Source organism: Marmota marmota, unplaced genomic scaffold (assembly GCF_001458135.2).
Source record: "Marmota marmota marmota unplaced genomic scaffold, marMar, whole genome shotgun sequence".
In the NCBI taxonomy this organism is placed as follows: domain Eukaryota; kingdom Metazoa; phylum Chordata; class Mammalia; order Rodentia; family Sciuridae; genus Marmota; species Marmota marmota.
In genome coordinates this window covers 2,918,119-2,934,862 of record NW_025999928.1, presented here as the reverse complement: position 1 = coordinate 2,934,862, position 16,744 = coordinate 2,918,119, and the positions used below count along the sequence as shown (strand labels likewise).

General features: G+C 35.3%; 1 protein-coding gene across 13 annotated transcripts in view; it reads left to right on the top strand.

Moving 5' to 3' along the window:
• Tut7 (terminal uridylyl transferase 7) overlaps positions 1-16,744 on the top strand; it is a 59,155-nt gene that overhangs the window by 38,889 nt on the left and 3,522 nt on the right. For 6 of the 13 annotated variants that reach the window (XM_048800466.1, XM_015506061.2, XM_048800462.1 and 3 more), the window contains 7 exons: positions 226-403; positions 2,907-2,954; positions 3,038-3,129; positions 4,543-4,658; positions 6,423-6,748; positions 9,105-9,181; positions 9,503-9,566. In XM_048800466.1, the coding sequence (XP_048656423.1) occupies positions 226-403; positions 2,907-2,954; positions 3,038-3,129; positions 4,543-4,658; positions 6,423-6,748; positions 9,105-9,181; positions 9,503-9,566 (901 nt within the window). Of the gene's footprint in view, positions 1-225; positions 404-2,906; positions 2,955-3,037; positions 3,130-4,542; positions 4,659-6,422; positions 6,749-9,104; positions 9,182-9,502; positions 9,567-12,902; positions 13,646-16,744 lie in introns of those variants that run through there. The other 7 variants (XM_048800467.1, XM_048800469.1, XM_048800465.1 and 4 more) reach the window with 6 other exon arrangements.

The following is a 16,744-nucleotide window of genomic DNA, read 5'->3' as shown; positions in this document are numbered from 1 at the left end:
GACATGTTCCGAGATATGTCACTGAAAACTCTGAGCTCTTTCTATCTTCAAGTCACAGAGCAGAAATTATAATAAATTCATTTAAGTTATATATTTACATTTTGATGTATTTAAACTCTTAGGTAATTAGAAACAAGTCCAAATTTACTCCCTAAGATGCAAATGAATATAGATATTAACACTTTGTTCTAGAGCATGATATCCTGTGTTCCCTTCTTTTTCTAGCCTATCTATTGGCCAGAATATGGAAAAAATACAGAATCTGTTGGGCAACTGTGGTTGGGACTTCTTCGTTTCTACACAGAGGAATTTGATTTTAAAGAACATGTTATTAGCATCAGGAGAAGAAGTCTGCTTACAACATTTAAGAAACAGTGGACTTCAAAATACATTGTTATTGAAGGTACAAGTAGAATTAAACTTCAAACTGAATAGAACAGAGTTTGAACTATGAACACTTTTGTTCTTCCTCCTAACAGTTCTGGGGCCTTTATGAGCTGCTGCCTGGATGTGCAGTATAGTCCTCCTGCTCTCATGACCTCATATGGACCTCTCACAAGTGTAGAAGACTTTGTTTACCATGAAAAATTTTTTATCATTGTTGACCATATATTGGAGAATAAGATAGTAGTAAACATAAGGGAATATAAAATAGCGGGACTTTTAAAACCTTACTAATTGAGGGTGTGAGGGTGCCATCAAGTTCTTTTTATCAATAGCAATAAAGATCTTGAAAATTAATTACATAAATATTGACATTTATTTTAATTTTTGAAGCCTTATTATCATGCTTTTAATTTTTACATTACTTTCAGATGAGTTATAAATAATAGGCTAACCTGTATATGAGAGAATATTCATGATTATATAACCATTATTATGTAACCCACTTATTCTAGAATTAAGAAATTTCAATTGTAGCAGTACTAATGTTTTTAACTGTATAATAGCTAATATTGTAATAATCTATTTCTACTATACCAAGCAAACAAACAAAAATACCACACATACTATAAATATCACCAGCATGACCAGACTGACAATGAGGGTAATATTCTCACAGCAGTTATTGTTATAGGGTTAAGTTGAGTAAAGAGGAAACTGTTAGTCTAAATTCCAATATGATACATCTAAGATATTTCCATTAGAAGCATAATGGGCTAGCAGAAGGGTGCCTCTTTACTCCTTTTGTCCATACAGTGTACATGTGATCCTACATTTTCTCAATGACAGTTTCCCTCAAAAAGGGTCCTTTCATTTTTCTTTCTTTGTTTGAATATTGTTTCAGGCATGTTAAATATTTATGCATAATGTCTAAATTATGAAAGATTGCATGCATATGGCAGTTTAGATCATCTATTAAGTAGTGGTTGTATTTAGAAATAATATATGTACTTTCATTTCATGAACAGTGCATTCAAACCTCATACACATCTTTAACATCTGCATCCTTTTCATCACTGCTGCCACTTTATGCATCATCTAACAATATTTCAGAACACATCATATACATAGCTATCTAAGATGTTTGAGGCGCAGACATTTAAGAAGATATGGACTGTATTGCTTAAAAATGCATCATCCTGTGCTATACGATCTAAATATTATTTTACATGTAGTATTTTTTTAATATACATATATTTAACTACAAAGACATTTTATAGATCAGTCACCACATTTCACTCTTCAGCATACAGATTAAACTGCCACTTACTGGAGCATTCCCGCGTGTACTTTAAAAAGAACATGCCAAGAATTTTGTCTTTTGGTTGAGTCAACATTCATTTTGATGAAAATAGCAAATTGACCATGACATGTAAGACAAATAGCTAGACCATTACAGGTACTTCCCAAAGCTCAATTGCCTATTAATGTTCAAATAGACAGTAATGTTAGCATGTCCTTTTCTGTTTGTCTATAAATGGGTCTGCTTCTTAGTAATATTAGAAATGTTTTGTAAAAGTAATCCGTAAATAATAATAATAATAATTCATGTTACTTTTTTGGTCTTTCCATGCCATATGAGCAAATAAACTATTAACACTAGTTTTTTTTTTTTTTAATGATATGGGAGTTTTTACATGCAGCTTTTACTGGAAATTGTTTTTATTGGAAATTGTTTCCTAAGATCCAAGTAGCCGCTCATATGCCTCTGGGCAGGTGTATATGTCTTTGTGTATTTTAATTGTATCTTACAAGTATTTATGATCTACTTGGCAAGTTATTTTTTAAAGGGATCTTTAAGAGACTGGTTAGTTAACATAAGCATTCAGTGCTAAAATATGTTAAATATATTTGTGACTGCTATATGCATTCAAAACTGGCTTCATTAGGTAATATCAGGTAAATGTGTCTTCTGCGAACACTGTTTTTCTAGTAGTAAGCAACCGGTCATCAGACATTCTAAAAAAGATTTAAATATAAAACAATACTGCAACACTATCTTTTCTTTTCCTTAAACCAGGGATTAAACCTAGGGACACTTTACCACTGAGCCACATCCCCAGCCCCTTTTACTTTTTTGAGACAGGGTCTTGCTGAGTTGTTTAGGGCCTTGCCAAGTTGCTGAGGCTTGCCAAGTTGCTTTGAACTCTCAATCCTCCTGCCTCATCCTCTCAAGATGCTGGGATTACTGTTGTGCACCACTGTACCTGGCAACACACTCTTTTCTGATGAACACTTGTAGGGGCAAACTTGCCTTATATTGAGGAATATCTATTACTTAGGTATATTATGGATTTTAAGCTCATTTAAGAGGCAATCTTTTAATGCATTTACTACTAATAAGTAAAAAGTTGAATTTCCTTGTTATATGAATGTCACTTCTTGAACAAATGTGGCATTTCTTATTTGTGGCCTTTCTTATTTGATTATCTTATTTGCTATCTTTAATTTTCTTTCCTTAGATCCCTTTGATCTAAATCATAATCTTGGAGCCGGATTATCAAGGAAAAGTACGTTACTTTATTTGTCAATTTTAATGAAATCTCTTTTCCCTGTAAGCCATTTAATTGAGTTCTTACTCTTTTCTTCTTAGTGACAAATTTTATAATGAAAGCTTTTATCAATGGTAGAAGAGTATTTGGAATTCCAGTCAAAGGATTACCAAAGGATTATCCCTCAAAAATGGTAAGTGTCTGTTGGAAATGCCAGATTAAAAAAAAAAAATTTTAAAGCACCTAATTTGAACATTTTAAGCCTCTAGCTTGTACACATTACTCCAGTAATACATACTCAAAAGTCTGGTGAATCCGGCCAAGACAAATGGTTGTAATACCAACAAATTCCTAAGGAACTTTATTTTTAAAGTCCCAGCTTAGAGGCCAGTCATGAGAAATACAGAAAGAAGTAGAAAGAAATACGGTTTGAGTGGGGAAATTAATAATTTTACTGATGCTTCTTTTCCTTGATAACACAAACCAGCACTTAGATAGAGCAGCTTTTAAAATGAGAATGTAAAACCCACTCTAAACCCCTGAAGTGGCTTCTCAACAGAGAAAAAGGATTTAAGTTTGTTAAATTCTATTTTCCCCCCTTTGCCATCTTCTAGTCCTTTTCTATGCCAGCCTCATCCAAGCAGTGTACTCACATCTAAGAACATCTAACCTTTGTGGGAATCTAGATTTTCTAGCCTGCTTGCAATGACTAATAAATCCCCTTGACAGGGCTAAAAGAATGACCCTCCCTTCCCTGTATAACTACCTGTTCTCATATAGCCTGACACCCAGGTTTCTGAGGAACCACCCTTATCATCAAAAATAAAGCAAAGGGGGCTGGGGGTTGTGGCTCAGAGATAGAATGCTTGCCTAGCATGCGTGAGGCACCTGGTTTGATCCTCCGCACCACATAAAAAAATTAAAGATATTGTGTCCACCAATAACTAAAAAATAAATATTTTTTTAAATGCAAAATTACATTTAAAAAATTAGAGAAAAATGATGGTTGGGAATAAAGGTTTTTTTCCCCTGCATTTCCTTAATTAAGACTTTTTCTAATGAAAAAATAATGATAATATATTAATATCTTGACTGACAAAATCATAATTATATATATTTATGGGGTAAAATGTGGTATCTATATATATATGCAATATGGAATGGCTAAATCAAAATTAATGTGTCTATCCCTTTACCTGTTTTGTGTGTGTGTGTGTGGTGAGACATTTAAGATCTACTCTCTCAATTATTTTGAAATATGCCATACATTTTGTTTTTTGTCTTATTTTAGCTCAGTTGGACACAATACTTTTATTCGTATATGGTGCTGAGGATATAACCCAGTGCTCCACACGTGTTAGGCAAGCACTCTATGGCTGAGCCCCAGCCATACATTATTATTATTTGTAATCACCTGCTTTGCAACATGTCTCAAAACTTATTTCTCCTGTCTGCCTAAAACTTTGTACCCTTATTCCCTCTCCCCCTTCTCCAATAGAGACATTTTAAATGAACCCTAAGCATATGGCTGTATAGGCACATTCATCATTTTGTGTTTTATTTCACATTAATAATTCATTACTTAGATAAATTTATGTTCTTCTAGGAATACTTTTTTGATCCAGATGTACTAACTGAAGGAGAGCTGGCCCCAAATGATAGATGTTGCAGAATTTGTGGGAAAATTGGACACTTCATGAAAGATTGTCCCATGAGAAGAAAGTAAGCAAATATTCAGAAAGGGTGGTTTTGTTTTCGTTTTTCTTTTGTGCCACTTTTTAAATGTGATTCTGTTGTAGCAGAGAAAATAAACTTATGTGAAACTCAGCAGATTTTAATAAATTTAAGATTTTTTTAAAAAATGAAAATGAAATGATTAAAACATGACTGTAAGTACAGAAAACTAAGGCTAACACTCAGTTGTAGAGATGACAGTCTTTCAGGCCTGATCTTTCTTAGTTTTGGTCATGGTCCTAATCATTAATTAGCCTCCAATTGGGATAGAAAAAGAAAGGAGGAGACTAAGACATTCATTCCTTTCATAGCAGTAAGAAGTTCAGAATCATTTCAATGAACAGTTAAGTAAGCTCCATCAGGATCTCACCTACATTTCTAATGTACAATAGCTGAGGTATAACATATTGGGATTTATATCCACTCACAGTTTACAGGAATATCGGATCCTTCATTTGTACTTGGCTTAACTTTAATAATTGCTGTGAGTAGATAAGCTACTGAGCTAGGTCACCATGCTTTCACCTCATGATATTTGTGGGAGGACAGGGGAGACAGTTTTGGTTCCTTCTTTGGGACATATTATTGGTTTAGGGTGGTACTGGTGGTGTTTTTTAACTAGAAAGTAATATTCTTATTTAGAAATTTATTTTGCTATTCAAAATAAGTCATAATCTAGAATTTGAGGAGCTCTTTTATAGTGTTTTTTACTATTAAATCAGTGCTCATAAAGGGCAAGCTAGAAATGATTTTGACATTTTAAAAAGATAAATCTTAACCATTTAAAAAATAACCATTTTCCCCTTGTGAACTTAAAAAGTTTCACATCCAAGTTTCCACTACCTAGTAAAGAATGTTAATATGCTGTTCAAGAAGTCAGCCCATGGATAATTTGAGTTACCACATCAGTATCAAAGCAGGCATTGAACTAAGTGCTGCAAAAATTGGTTTTACAGGGGCTGGGGTTGCAGCTCAGTGGTACAGAACTTGCCTCGCACATGTGAGGCCCTGGGTTCAATCCTCAACACCATATAAAGATAAATAAATAAAATAAAGGTATTGTATCCATCTCTAGCTACAAAAAAGTATTTTTTAAAAAATTGGTTTTACAGCACTACAGCAACCTTGAAAATGGAAAAGAAATATATATGTGTGTGTGTGGTGAGACATTCAAGATCTCCTCTCTCTGTTATTTTGAAATATGCCATATATTTTTTTGTTTTTGAAAATGGAAAAAACACACACACACACACACACACACACACACACCAATAAGCCCTGAGGTACTACAGTCAGCTTTCTGTATCCATGGGTTTCACATCCTTTGAAAACTGCAGGTCAAAAGTATATGGAAAAAAACATTTATATTAGATATTTATAGACTTGTTTTTTAATATTTCTTGTGAAATATAGTATAACAGCCATTTACATAGTATTTATGTTATTATAAGTAGTCTAGAGATGATATAAAGTATAATAGGAGATATAACAAAAGGATTTGTGTAAATTACATACAAGCACTGCACCATTTGATAAAAGGGTCTTGAGCATCTGTGGCTTTCGGTTTCCATGGGGAACCCTGGGACCAGACTTCCATGGATACTGGTGTACAACTGTAGCTTCTTAACAGAGAAGATGGACTTAAGTCTGTTGATATCTTCTATTCCTGATTATGTCCTAAACCTGGAATTATCTGGATATTTTGTAAGGTTTTTGTTTAGATTTTTCCTATCAGTATAATATCTTCCACAGAGTGAGGCGACGGCGAGATCAGGAAGATACCCTGAACCAAAGATTCCCTGAGAACAAGGAAAAAAGAAGCAAAGAGGACAAAGAAATTCAAAACAAGTACACAGAAAGAGAGGTATCAACAAAAGAAGACAAACCCACACAGGGTGCAGCTCAGAAAGCCAAGCCAATGAGGGCAGCTGTTGACCTGGGCAGGGAAAAGATTCTCAGGCCACCCGTGGAAAAATGGAAGAGACAGGATGACAAAGACTTAAGGGAAAAACGTTGTTTCATTTGTGGAAGAGAAGGGCACATTAAGAAGGAATGTCCACAGTTTAAAGGCTCTCCAGGTATGAATACATGTCAAACCTTGGTGTTGGCACTAATATCTCAAGGCGGACCTCCTTTTTAGATTTCTTTCCTATATATTTACCTAAAAAAGGAAGGTGTTTTTTTTGTTTTGTTTTGTTTTTTCCAAAAAAGGGAAGTCATCCCTTCCTTAAATTCTGATTCCTTGTTTTATTTAGAATCTTATGAAAGTCATTTGGTAGGCTTTTCTAAGATTATTGGTGAAATGAATATGAACTAATCCCCAATACCTGTAAGTGTAGTCTTAATAACTAGAAAACAAACTACAGCTTGAGTTTCTCTACTCAGTATGTGCACTTTTAAAATCAAAGCAGTGCCCAGCTACTAGGCAAGGCAGTGGCCAAAATTGTCTGAGAACCCAGAGTCTGGATATAGGTGAGCTACTTGTATTTTTGTTCATATATAAACAAGCACATGCATATGGGAACAGAAGGGAATATACTACACAGTTAGCAATGGCTATATTTGCTAAGGGGAATTATAGAGGAATTTATCTTTAGATCTTATCATTTTGGTAATTTTGACAAATGAGTATGATTATTCTTAGGATGCGGAAGAGATACATAGTCAGTAGTTCAAAATCATACAGAAATCTAATCCAGGTGCAATGGTGGCATATACCTGTAGTCCAAGCTACTCAGAAGACTGAGGCAGGAGGATCACTTTAGCCAAGGAGTTTAAAGCCAGCTGGGTATTATAGCAAGACTGTATCTTAAACACACACACACAAAATTCATTCACAAATTTTGCCCTTTTGAGTTGCTGGATACAAATTGGCCATTTTTATTAAATGGGTAAGGTGTCCACTGTTGACACTTTTTTAACAGACTATTAAGAATAAGTGTATCTTATATGTGCAAAATAAGTTATTTACAACTTATTTACAAAATAAGTTAATTTACAAGGCGATTTGTACACTCTTCATTTTGTTTCTTAGAACAGACCTGTGCCAGTGGGTACAATTTCATAAGGATAGAAAAGAAACCCTGAGAAATAGTAACGTAGACAGTTGCTATTCTCAATTGTATATGTTAGTAGACAGCATATAATAGCTAACAATGCTTTACAGATTCCTTAAAATTACTGTGGTGTTTGTAGTTTTTGGAGCATCTTTGTCTCTCTTCCATTTTATTATATGATATTCAACAATATAGCAATATCTTGTTACTTAAGAGAGACAATTCTTAGGCCACCCATTCTTATTTTTTTAAGTAGTTTTATTAGAAAAATAGTGTTCAAAAATTTTCTTTATTTTCAAAATAGGGCTAAAATATATATGGTGTGATAACAGCTTCAGCTGGCTCTCATAACCAAAATTAGATTTGCCCCACTTCTGAGGAACTTAGAACTTTGACCCAGCTTAGAACATACACCAGAATAATGTGATTTTCCTTTATAAGAGGAAAGTATAATTAAAAGAAATTAGAATAAGGGCACATTCATTGACCATTTACTCTAGGTCAGGCACTATTTTAGTACTTTACATGGATAATCTAATTTTACTTTCACAATAGCCCCATTATTTTCTGTGGTGCTAATATCTCCATTTTATGGGTGAGAAAACTATAAATAGTAAAGATAAGATTAAGGGGCTAGGATTGTGGCTCAGTGGTAGATCACTTGTCTAGCATGTGTGAGGTACTGGGTTTGATTCTCAGCACTGCACATAAACAAATAAATGAATAAAGGTTCATCAGTAACTAATAGAATTTTTTTTAAAAAAGATTGAATATGGTTTTAACCAAAATAGTTTTTGTAGACCACCCTTTATAAAAATTCAAGTTCCGTGTTTATGAACATCCCCATGGCAGGTTATCATTGTGCTCCTCTTCAGTACAACAAAGTGATGAATTTCTCCCAACTTTAATGTTTAATGGATTCCTTCTTTCTAGTAGCAGATCTTAAGTTGTTCACTTAGCACAGCTGTCAAAACAAGAAAATCAAAACCTGAGAGGGCAGTAGCAGATCAGATAGAGGTAGAGGACATTGTGGTGGCAGTGGGATTAGCAAACCTCAGGACAGGCTCTTAACTAGAAACTTGGTTTCCTCAGAATGCAATATTTACACATTAAGCAGTCATCATGTGATAAGAGGAGAGATAGGAAGAGAGGGATATGGTGGATTTCCTTTTGTAGCAATGAAAAATAATCAGCTTCTGCCTATCTAAAAATTATGCTATTCCCTCTTCATTTCTTCAAATGAATTATTATGTTGTCCATGCAATATACTGAGTGAGTTTCTGTAAGCCGAAAAGTCTCTCTGCGAAAGTTTGGGAAAAAAATCCTACTGCTTTCAACTTAAAGTAGGAAAAAAAAAAATGCCACTTTCTTCCTTTAGGTATAACTAAGTCAGATTGTGTGTTTGGATCCCCTTCTTCACCTAGCCCTTTGAGACCAGCTGGTACATTTGTTCAGGTAAACCTAGCTCAAAGCCATGCTTTTTATTCATGGAACACTTCCTGAGCTCTGGGCCTTCCTTCCTCCTGGCTAACTAACCTTCCTTGCTCCCAGCCTCTGCGCCACGTGTGTGTGCACTGTGTGGCGAGGTTTGCGGGGCACCAGACAGCAGGGCCTTATTGAAGTACTCCTGCATGTGTGTCTGTCTTTCCAATTAACTTGCAAAATTCTGCCACCCACATGCCTAACTTCAGCTCTCCTTGGAAATGGTTTCATTTTTAAGGCTGTTTCAGACATTCTTCCTTTCTCTTTTGTAAACCAGTCTATTTCATTTTTTAGGCAGTGCTTTTACATGAAGACAAAAAGAAACAAAAAACAACAATATTTTTGAGTCCCCAGTCAGGTATGTGGGTTTTAAAAAAAAAAAAATGTGTGTTATTTTATTTACTGCATATTTTACCACATGCCTTTTGAGACTCTTCCTTTAACTAAGTGGGTTAAACAGGGACCAGACATCAGAATCCTTTGCGGGAACTTTCAGAAATACACTTGCTTTCCCTCACTTTCATTTCCTAAGTATGATTCTTCAGTGATTCAGCACAGGCCTGTGTATTTTTTTAATGCTCCAGGTGATTCTTAACCTCTCCCTCTACCCCAGTAAGAAACACAGTGCTCAGTTAATTGTTCCCCTCCCATGTTTTTTATTTCTGCTTTAAAATTGCCACCATCTGGCCAGCCATGTATTCTTAATAGAGATTGTTTGCTGTGCACCAAAGGAAGAAAAGGAAAATAATAGCCTACACTCCTCCACTCTTTCCTTTTCAGTTATTTCACTTATGTATTATTTCAACAGATTTGATTAAGCCCCCCACCTATTTAACTGCAGGGCACTGAACTCTATGCTCCATATACCACAGTGAACAAGCAAAGCCCCTTCTTTCATTTACTGTACATTCTTATCAACAGAGAAGATAAAAAATAATGATAAATGAAAAAGTAATAAGAGTAATCATACAGCAACTGATGCCAAGAAGATATAAAGCAGGAAAGGGAAAGAGAATATTGGATAGGAAAGTGTCCTCTGCTGAAGTAACATTAAAGCCAAGAATCAAATAAAATAAAAGGACAAGTGAAGAGGAAATTGGAGTTGCAGCTAAAAATATTTCTTGTCCTCCATCCTCACATAGGCACTGTTGCAGGAAAGGAGTGAGGGAGGGGAATGGAGGGTTGTTGATAAGAGGTGAAATCTGAAGCTCCTTTGGCAGTGGAGGGACTGGAGTTTTTTTCTCCAAGTGAGATGAAAAGCTCTTGGAGAGTTTTTCAGCCACAGAGTGATATTATCTGAAGTCCCTTTTAAAAGGTTTATTATGGCTGCTAGATTGAGATTAGGGTGAAAACAACTAGAGGAGCAGCCTTGGCACATGCCTATAATCCCAGTGATTCTGGAGGCTGAGGCAGGAGGATAACCAGTTCAAGGCCACCCTCTGCAATTTAGCAAGATTTCGTCTCAAAAGGCTGGAGGTATGTTAGAACACCCCTGGATCCAATTCCCAGTGCCACTTGAAGGAAAAAACAAAACAAAAAAACCCAGAGCATTACCACAGTAGTTCAGGAGAGAGATGGTAGCTTAGACTTAGAAAAGGTGGAAGAAGTAAGGACAGGTCAAGTTCCACATACTGAAGAATACCAACAAGATTTATTGATGGATTGGATGGTCAGGTATGAGACAAAATGAGTCAAAGATAACACTGCAGCCTTTAGCCTGAGCACTGAAGGAATGGAAGTTAGATTCACTGTCTTTGGCATAAAGAATTAAGACAGAAGTAGAGGTCAGTTGATAGCTGTGGATAGCCAGGGAGAGATGTCAAGTAGCCAGTTGGACATACAAACCTGGCATCTGTTTAGAAAGGAAGTTCAGGCTAGAAAACCAAATGTGGGTATTGTCACTGTATACATCGTATTTCAAGCCCCTGTGTCTTAGTGAGGTCACTAGCATGTAAACACATGGAAAAGAAAAGCTTTGGAGACTGGAAATAGAAGGAGGCAAAGAGAGAAAGTGGTCACTGAGGGAAGGGAAGGAACTAGAGAAAAAGATCCTGGAGACCATGTGGAGAATGTGCTTCTCAGAGGAGGGCTTGACTTAATTGCAGCTCAGAGTTCTGTTGAGACATAGATAGAATTAAACATGGGATTTGTCATAAACATTGGATTTGGCAATGAGGAACTGATTGATTTTGAAAAGCAACATTTCTTTGGAGTGGAGGAGGAAAAAAACCCGACTATAGTAAAGTGAAGAAATGCTTGAAGAGGAAGTATAGGTTGCCTAACCTCAGCTGTGGGTAGAAGCCAGGGCCCTAACCTATGGAACATGCTGGAAGGGAAAGAAAGGGTGGGGAGCTGCAAGGATCTGAGGTATAGTTTTTAGTTCCTGAAAGGGGAGGGATAAAATTGAGTTGGAAGAGCAAAAGCAAAGTGACTTTAACTGATTAACATTTTTAGCATTTTTTAGTAAGAAAGAATGAAATTAAAACACAGTGTAAACACCTGAGTCCTGACCTGCAGACACCCTAAGTAACTTAGCTTAATCAATCTCTTTTTATCAGTTCCTCTTTGGAAATTAAGCAAACAGGCCATGTGTAGTCGTTGTTTTTTTTTTTTTAAATGATTATATAGTTTATAAGAAAACTTTTTGAACTTTAAAAATTCGTAGGTATAACCTACTGTGTGTGAATGTAATATAAAGCAACCCACATACAATAATCGCCCTTATCTATGGTTTCACTCTACTGTAGTTCCAGCTACCTGTGGTCAACCAAGATTTGCAAGAATAGTATAATAAGGTATTTTTGAGAGGGACCACATTCACATAATTTTATTATTATGATCATTTTATTTAATTGTTAATCTCTTTATAAATTAAACTTTATCATTGGTGTGTATTGGAAAAGATTAGTATACATGGGATTCAGTACTATCTGCAGTTTCAGGCATCCACTGGGGGTCTTAGAACCCATTCCCCTGGGATAAGTGAGAACTACTGTATTCTGTGCTCAGCTTTTATACACTATTGCATCTTAATGCTAGGAGCAGTGTTTGCTTTTAGACTAGGGAGATGCGTATGCCAGGTACAGAGTGAGGATTCTTAACTGTCCCTTTGCATCGTTGTCAGTTATTGAGGAACAGCCATTGCAGATCCAAAGCAGGTTCCCGAGCCCACAGCAGAGAGAGCTCTCCTTCCATGGTCTCCCTGGCCCAGTCTGTCAAGGCAAGGTACCTTGATTACAACCTCATAAAGCTCTGGACATAGGAGTATTCAGTTGTCTCTTAAGTTATTAACACAAGAATTAATAGAAGTATTAACTTATTCAAATATTTAAGTGTCTATAAATAATGATCTAAACAGAGCTAGACATTTCTTTGATGTGTGAGTTTCACACTTGGGTAGGTGGCAGTTTAATGATTGGACAAAGCATTTAAAGTGGCATCACATCTCTTCACAATGAAAATTTAAAAGAAATAGAGGTTGAAATTGGTTGGTAGAATGAAATCAGATCATTCAAAGAAAAGGAATCAGAAATCTTCACTTAGACACAAAAAGGGGTTGGTACATGAAAAGCAGGTAAGAGGTTCTAAGCGAAAATAAAAACAACTAATTCCTGAGAAGGTATGTAATTGTTCTCAGTGGAATATGTAGACTTAAAAATAAGAAATTTTTGTTTTTGTTTTCTTTTGGGTACAGCCCCCAAACCCAATAGGCAGAAGAAAAGTGAGAATGGGGCCTACTGTGAGGCAGGTTGATTGATCAACAGAAACGTGAAAGATGGGTGAGAAGACTGATGGGCTGGATCACAACCAGGCAGACCTTGGAAAGACACCACCAGAGGGAAGGGTGTGGGAAACAGACTCAACCAGTTGATGGGACTTTTTTTCCCATGGATCCTCTGAGAGTTTGAGGATCAGGGAGATTCCATGTGTAAACAAGCAAAAGGAATGTTATTTTTATAATTGTTAGCCCTGAGCAGATGTTTCCAAAAACATTTTACATAGGAAAAATACCAGTCCTTGCTTGGTCAAAATGTTCACATTGGCTAGAATTAGAGAGCACAGTGTTTAAAAACATTGGTTCTGCAGTCAGATTCCCTGGTTTGAGTCCTAGCTTTGTGATGTTGCGAAACCTGTTTATTCAGTGTCCTCATCTGTGAAAAGGGGGTATCATAATATCTGACAGGTAAGGATATTGAGAAGTCTATGTAAAAGCACATGAAACAGCATCTATATATAGTGAAAGCATGGAAAAGGTTCATGGTGATGATTGCATTGACACACCATTTTTGTGAGGTATCATCAGGTCTGCAGGTGCCAGCATTATTCCTACTAAAGCTAATATACATCTTGTGCTGGGCACTGTGTCATATGCCTATAATCTCAAATGACTAGGGAGGCTGAGGCAGAACGATCACAAGTTCCTAGTCTAGCCTGGGCAACTTAAAGAGACTCTGTCTCAAACTAAAAAAGACTGGGAATGTAACTCAGTAATAGAGTACCCTGGGTTCAATCCTCAGCACCACATAAAAGTAAATAAATAAAATAAAAAGGTATTATGTCCAACAATAACTAAATAATAAATATTTTTTTAAAGGAGAGAGAGAAAATCTTTTTTTTTTTTTTTTGTAGATGGACATAACACAATGCCTTTATTTTTTTATGTGGTGCTGAGAATCGAACCGGGGTCCCACCCATGCTAGGCAAGCGCTTTATTGCTGAGCCACAATCCCAGCCCCAATAAATATTTTTTTAAAAATTAGTTTCTCTGAGCTCCAGATGTCTTATCAAATTGGCACCATCTATCTCACAGGGTGCTAAGAAGATTAAAGTACCCACCAATACCAAGCACCCCATCAAGTTCTTTCTTCTCCTGGTACCAGGCTCCTGTCCTTTCCATTAGGCTATTTATAGAATTAATAACTCCCTAATAAAATAATAATGGATAGAATGTTCTGGAAATTTCCTTGCTGTTTGATATTACTTCTCTCTGCCACATGCAGACACCTAGCACAATACCTTAAATATTCAGGCCCAAATGGGGCAGCAGTCAAAAACATAAGTTTGAGAGTCAGGCATTTGAGTTAAAATCTAGCCCAACTATTTACTAGTTGTGTGACATCTGTCTGGTTCTCCAAGCTCCCTGTGCCTCAGTTTCCTGATCAGTTAGTTGGGGCTAACACCCCACAGGACCATGGTGAGGATTAACTTCATTTAGATAAAACACCTAACAGAGCCTCAGATCTATTTCAACAGTCAGTAAATTATAGTCAGCAAATTATTTGTTGTTGTCTTTAACCGTCTACATCCTGCCACAACTTGTCTTTTAAACCTATAGGGCAAATAAGCCCTGGGATTTCTGTGGAGTTGTTTTTGTTTGTTTGTGGGGTTTTTTATGTTTGTTGTTGTTGTTTTGGTTTGGTTTTTTGTTTTGTTTTGGTTTTGATACTGGGAAGTGAACCCGGGGTACTTTACCACTGAGCTACATATTTACCCTTTTTATTTTTTATTTCAAGATAGGGTCTTGTTAAGTTCCTGAGGCTAACTTTGAATTATGCAACACCACACCCAGCTCACACTGGAAATTTTTTAAGAGTATGTGGGGCCAGGCACAGTGGGGCACACTTGTAATCCCAGCATCTTGGGAGGCTGAGGCAGGAGGATTGAGAGTTCAAAGCAGTTCTGCAAGACCCTGTCTCTAAATAAAATATTAAAAAAGGGCTGGAGATGCTCGGTCGTTGAGCAGCCCAGGGTTCAATCCCTGATACCAAAAAAGAAAAGAAAGAAAGCAGAGTATATGAAGTTTGCATGCAGTACCAGTCATAATTGATTTTTATTCCTAATAACTGATTTGCATATAACAATTTAGTATGAGAATCTCAGAAAATTAAGTTTTTCATTTCTGAATCATCTTCCTGCATCCTTTTTTAAAACAAAAATGAACAGAAAATCAGTACTTCTGTCTTTTCATGTATTGCCTTTTAATCCCATGCTGTGAAATCTTAAAAATTATAAATGCTGCAAGACATTGGTAAATATCTTTTCTCATATTGATGTATAAACGGCTTTTATCATTGAGCAGAATTTTAAAGCCTACCCATTAAAAAAAAATAATAAAAAAGCATTCCTCCTTATGATAATAAATTTAAAATAGAAATAGTTTTACAAATAACATGGGAAGAACTCATTGTCAGTGAATATAGATCATTCTTTGATACCTTTTCTTAATATTCCAGTCTACAAATATATCATTATGTATTTAATTGTTCCTATTGATTAATCTCATACTTAATCTATAATAAAAACATTTATATAAATTGGATTTTAAAGCTTTTTGTTAAATCTTAAAGTGTAAAAATTTCTACATTGAGTTTTTACAATTTCAGGCTATATATACATTGATCATGTAACAAATGTTACATATTTTGATTAAAATTTACATTTTATGTTTACTTACTGATGAAAATTACTTTCATTAAATGAGGTATTTATGAAATATTTCCCCATGCATTCATGTATCTTTAGATCAGTGCTACTTATTGCGTGAGTGAAAGTAGTTTTTTATCATTTCTAATCCTAAACTTTTTTGTTTTACGGTTTGTATAAATTGTGAAAGTTCATTAGGCTTTATAGTAATAAATTAAAATAATAAATTACTTTAAGAGTTTGGAAATGGAAGCTGTATTTTAATTAACAATGACATCCAATTATTTAATTCCTTCTTAATTATATGGCCAAAAATTATATAGGGATATGTCATCAAAAATTATTTGTATTGGTCATCCAGTATCAATGTAATTTTTTTTAAATTTTCCATATAAATAAGACTTATTTTCTGCTTTTTCTACAAACACATCTTATAGATCTTTCAATTTCACTGCACAGAGACCCAGTTCACCCGCTATCAATGTAATTTTATAAAAGCTGAAAATTGGTGTTTTTATTAGAAGCATTCACATTTACTATAGCTATATCAGCATTTTGTTTGCCTCCTTTCCTCCTCACAATGTTACTATGAAAAGGCTGTAAAGTACTATGAAAAAACACTGAATAACACAGTACACAGGTTCAGAGTTAAGTTTCAATTTGCTGTAGTAACAGAGTGAACAGTGCATCTTTTAAGAGACATTCTCAGACTCCTGTCTTGAAAAAGTCTATGTATATATACTCCATATAAGAGGCCAAGTTTTTTTCACCTCTGGGAAATGCACCACAGTAAGATTTGGATAGTTAGGAGATTTATGCCTTTCTTTTGTGAAGTGGAAAAGGAATAATTGTGAAAGGGGTGTTGGAAAAAGAAGTGGGAAAGCTGGAAATTGGCTCATTTTTTATTCTATTTTGTTTATTTTTTCTTTTTAGTTATATATGACAGTAGAATGTATTTGACATATCATATATACAATGGAGTATAACTTCCCATTCTTGTGGTTATATATGATATAGAATTACACTGGTCTTGTATTCATATATGAATATATTAACATTATGTCTGATTCATTCTATTGTCTTTCCCATTCCTATCCCTGCCCCCCATCCCCT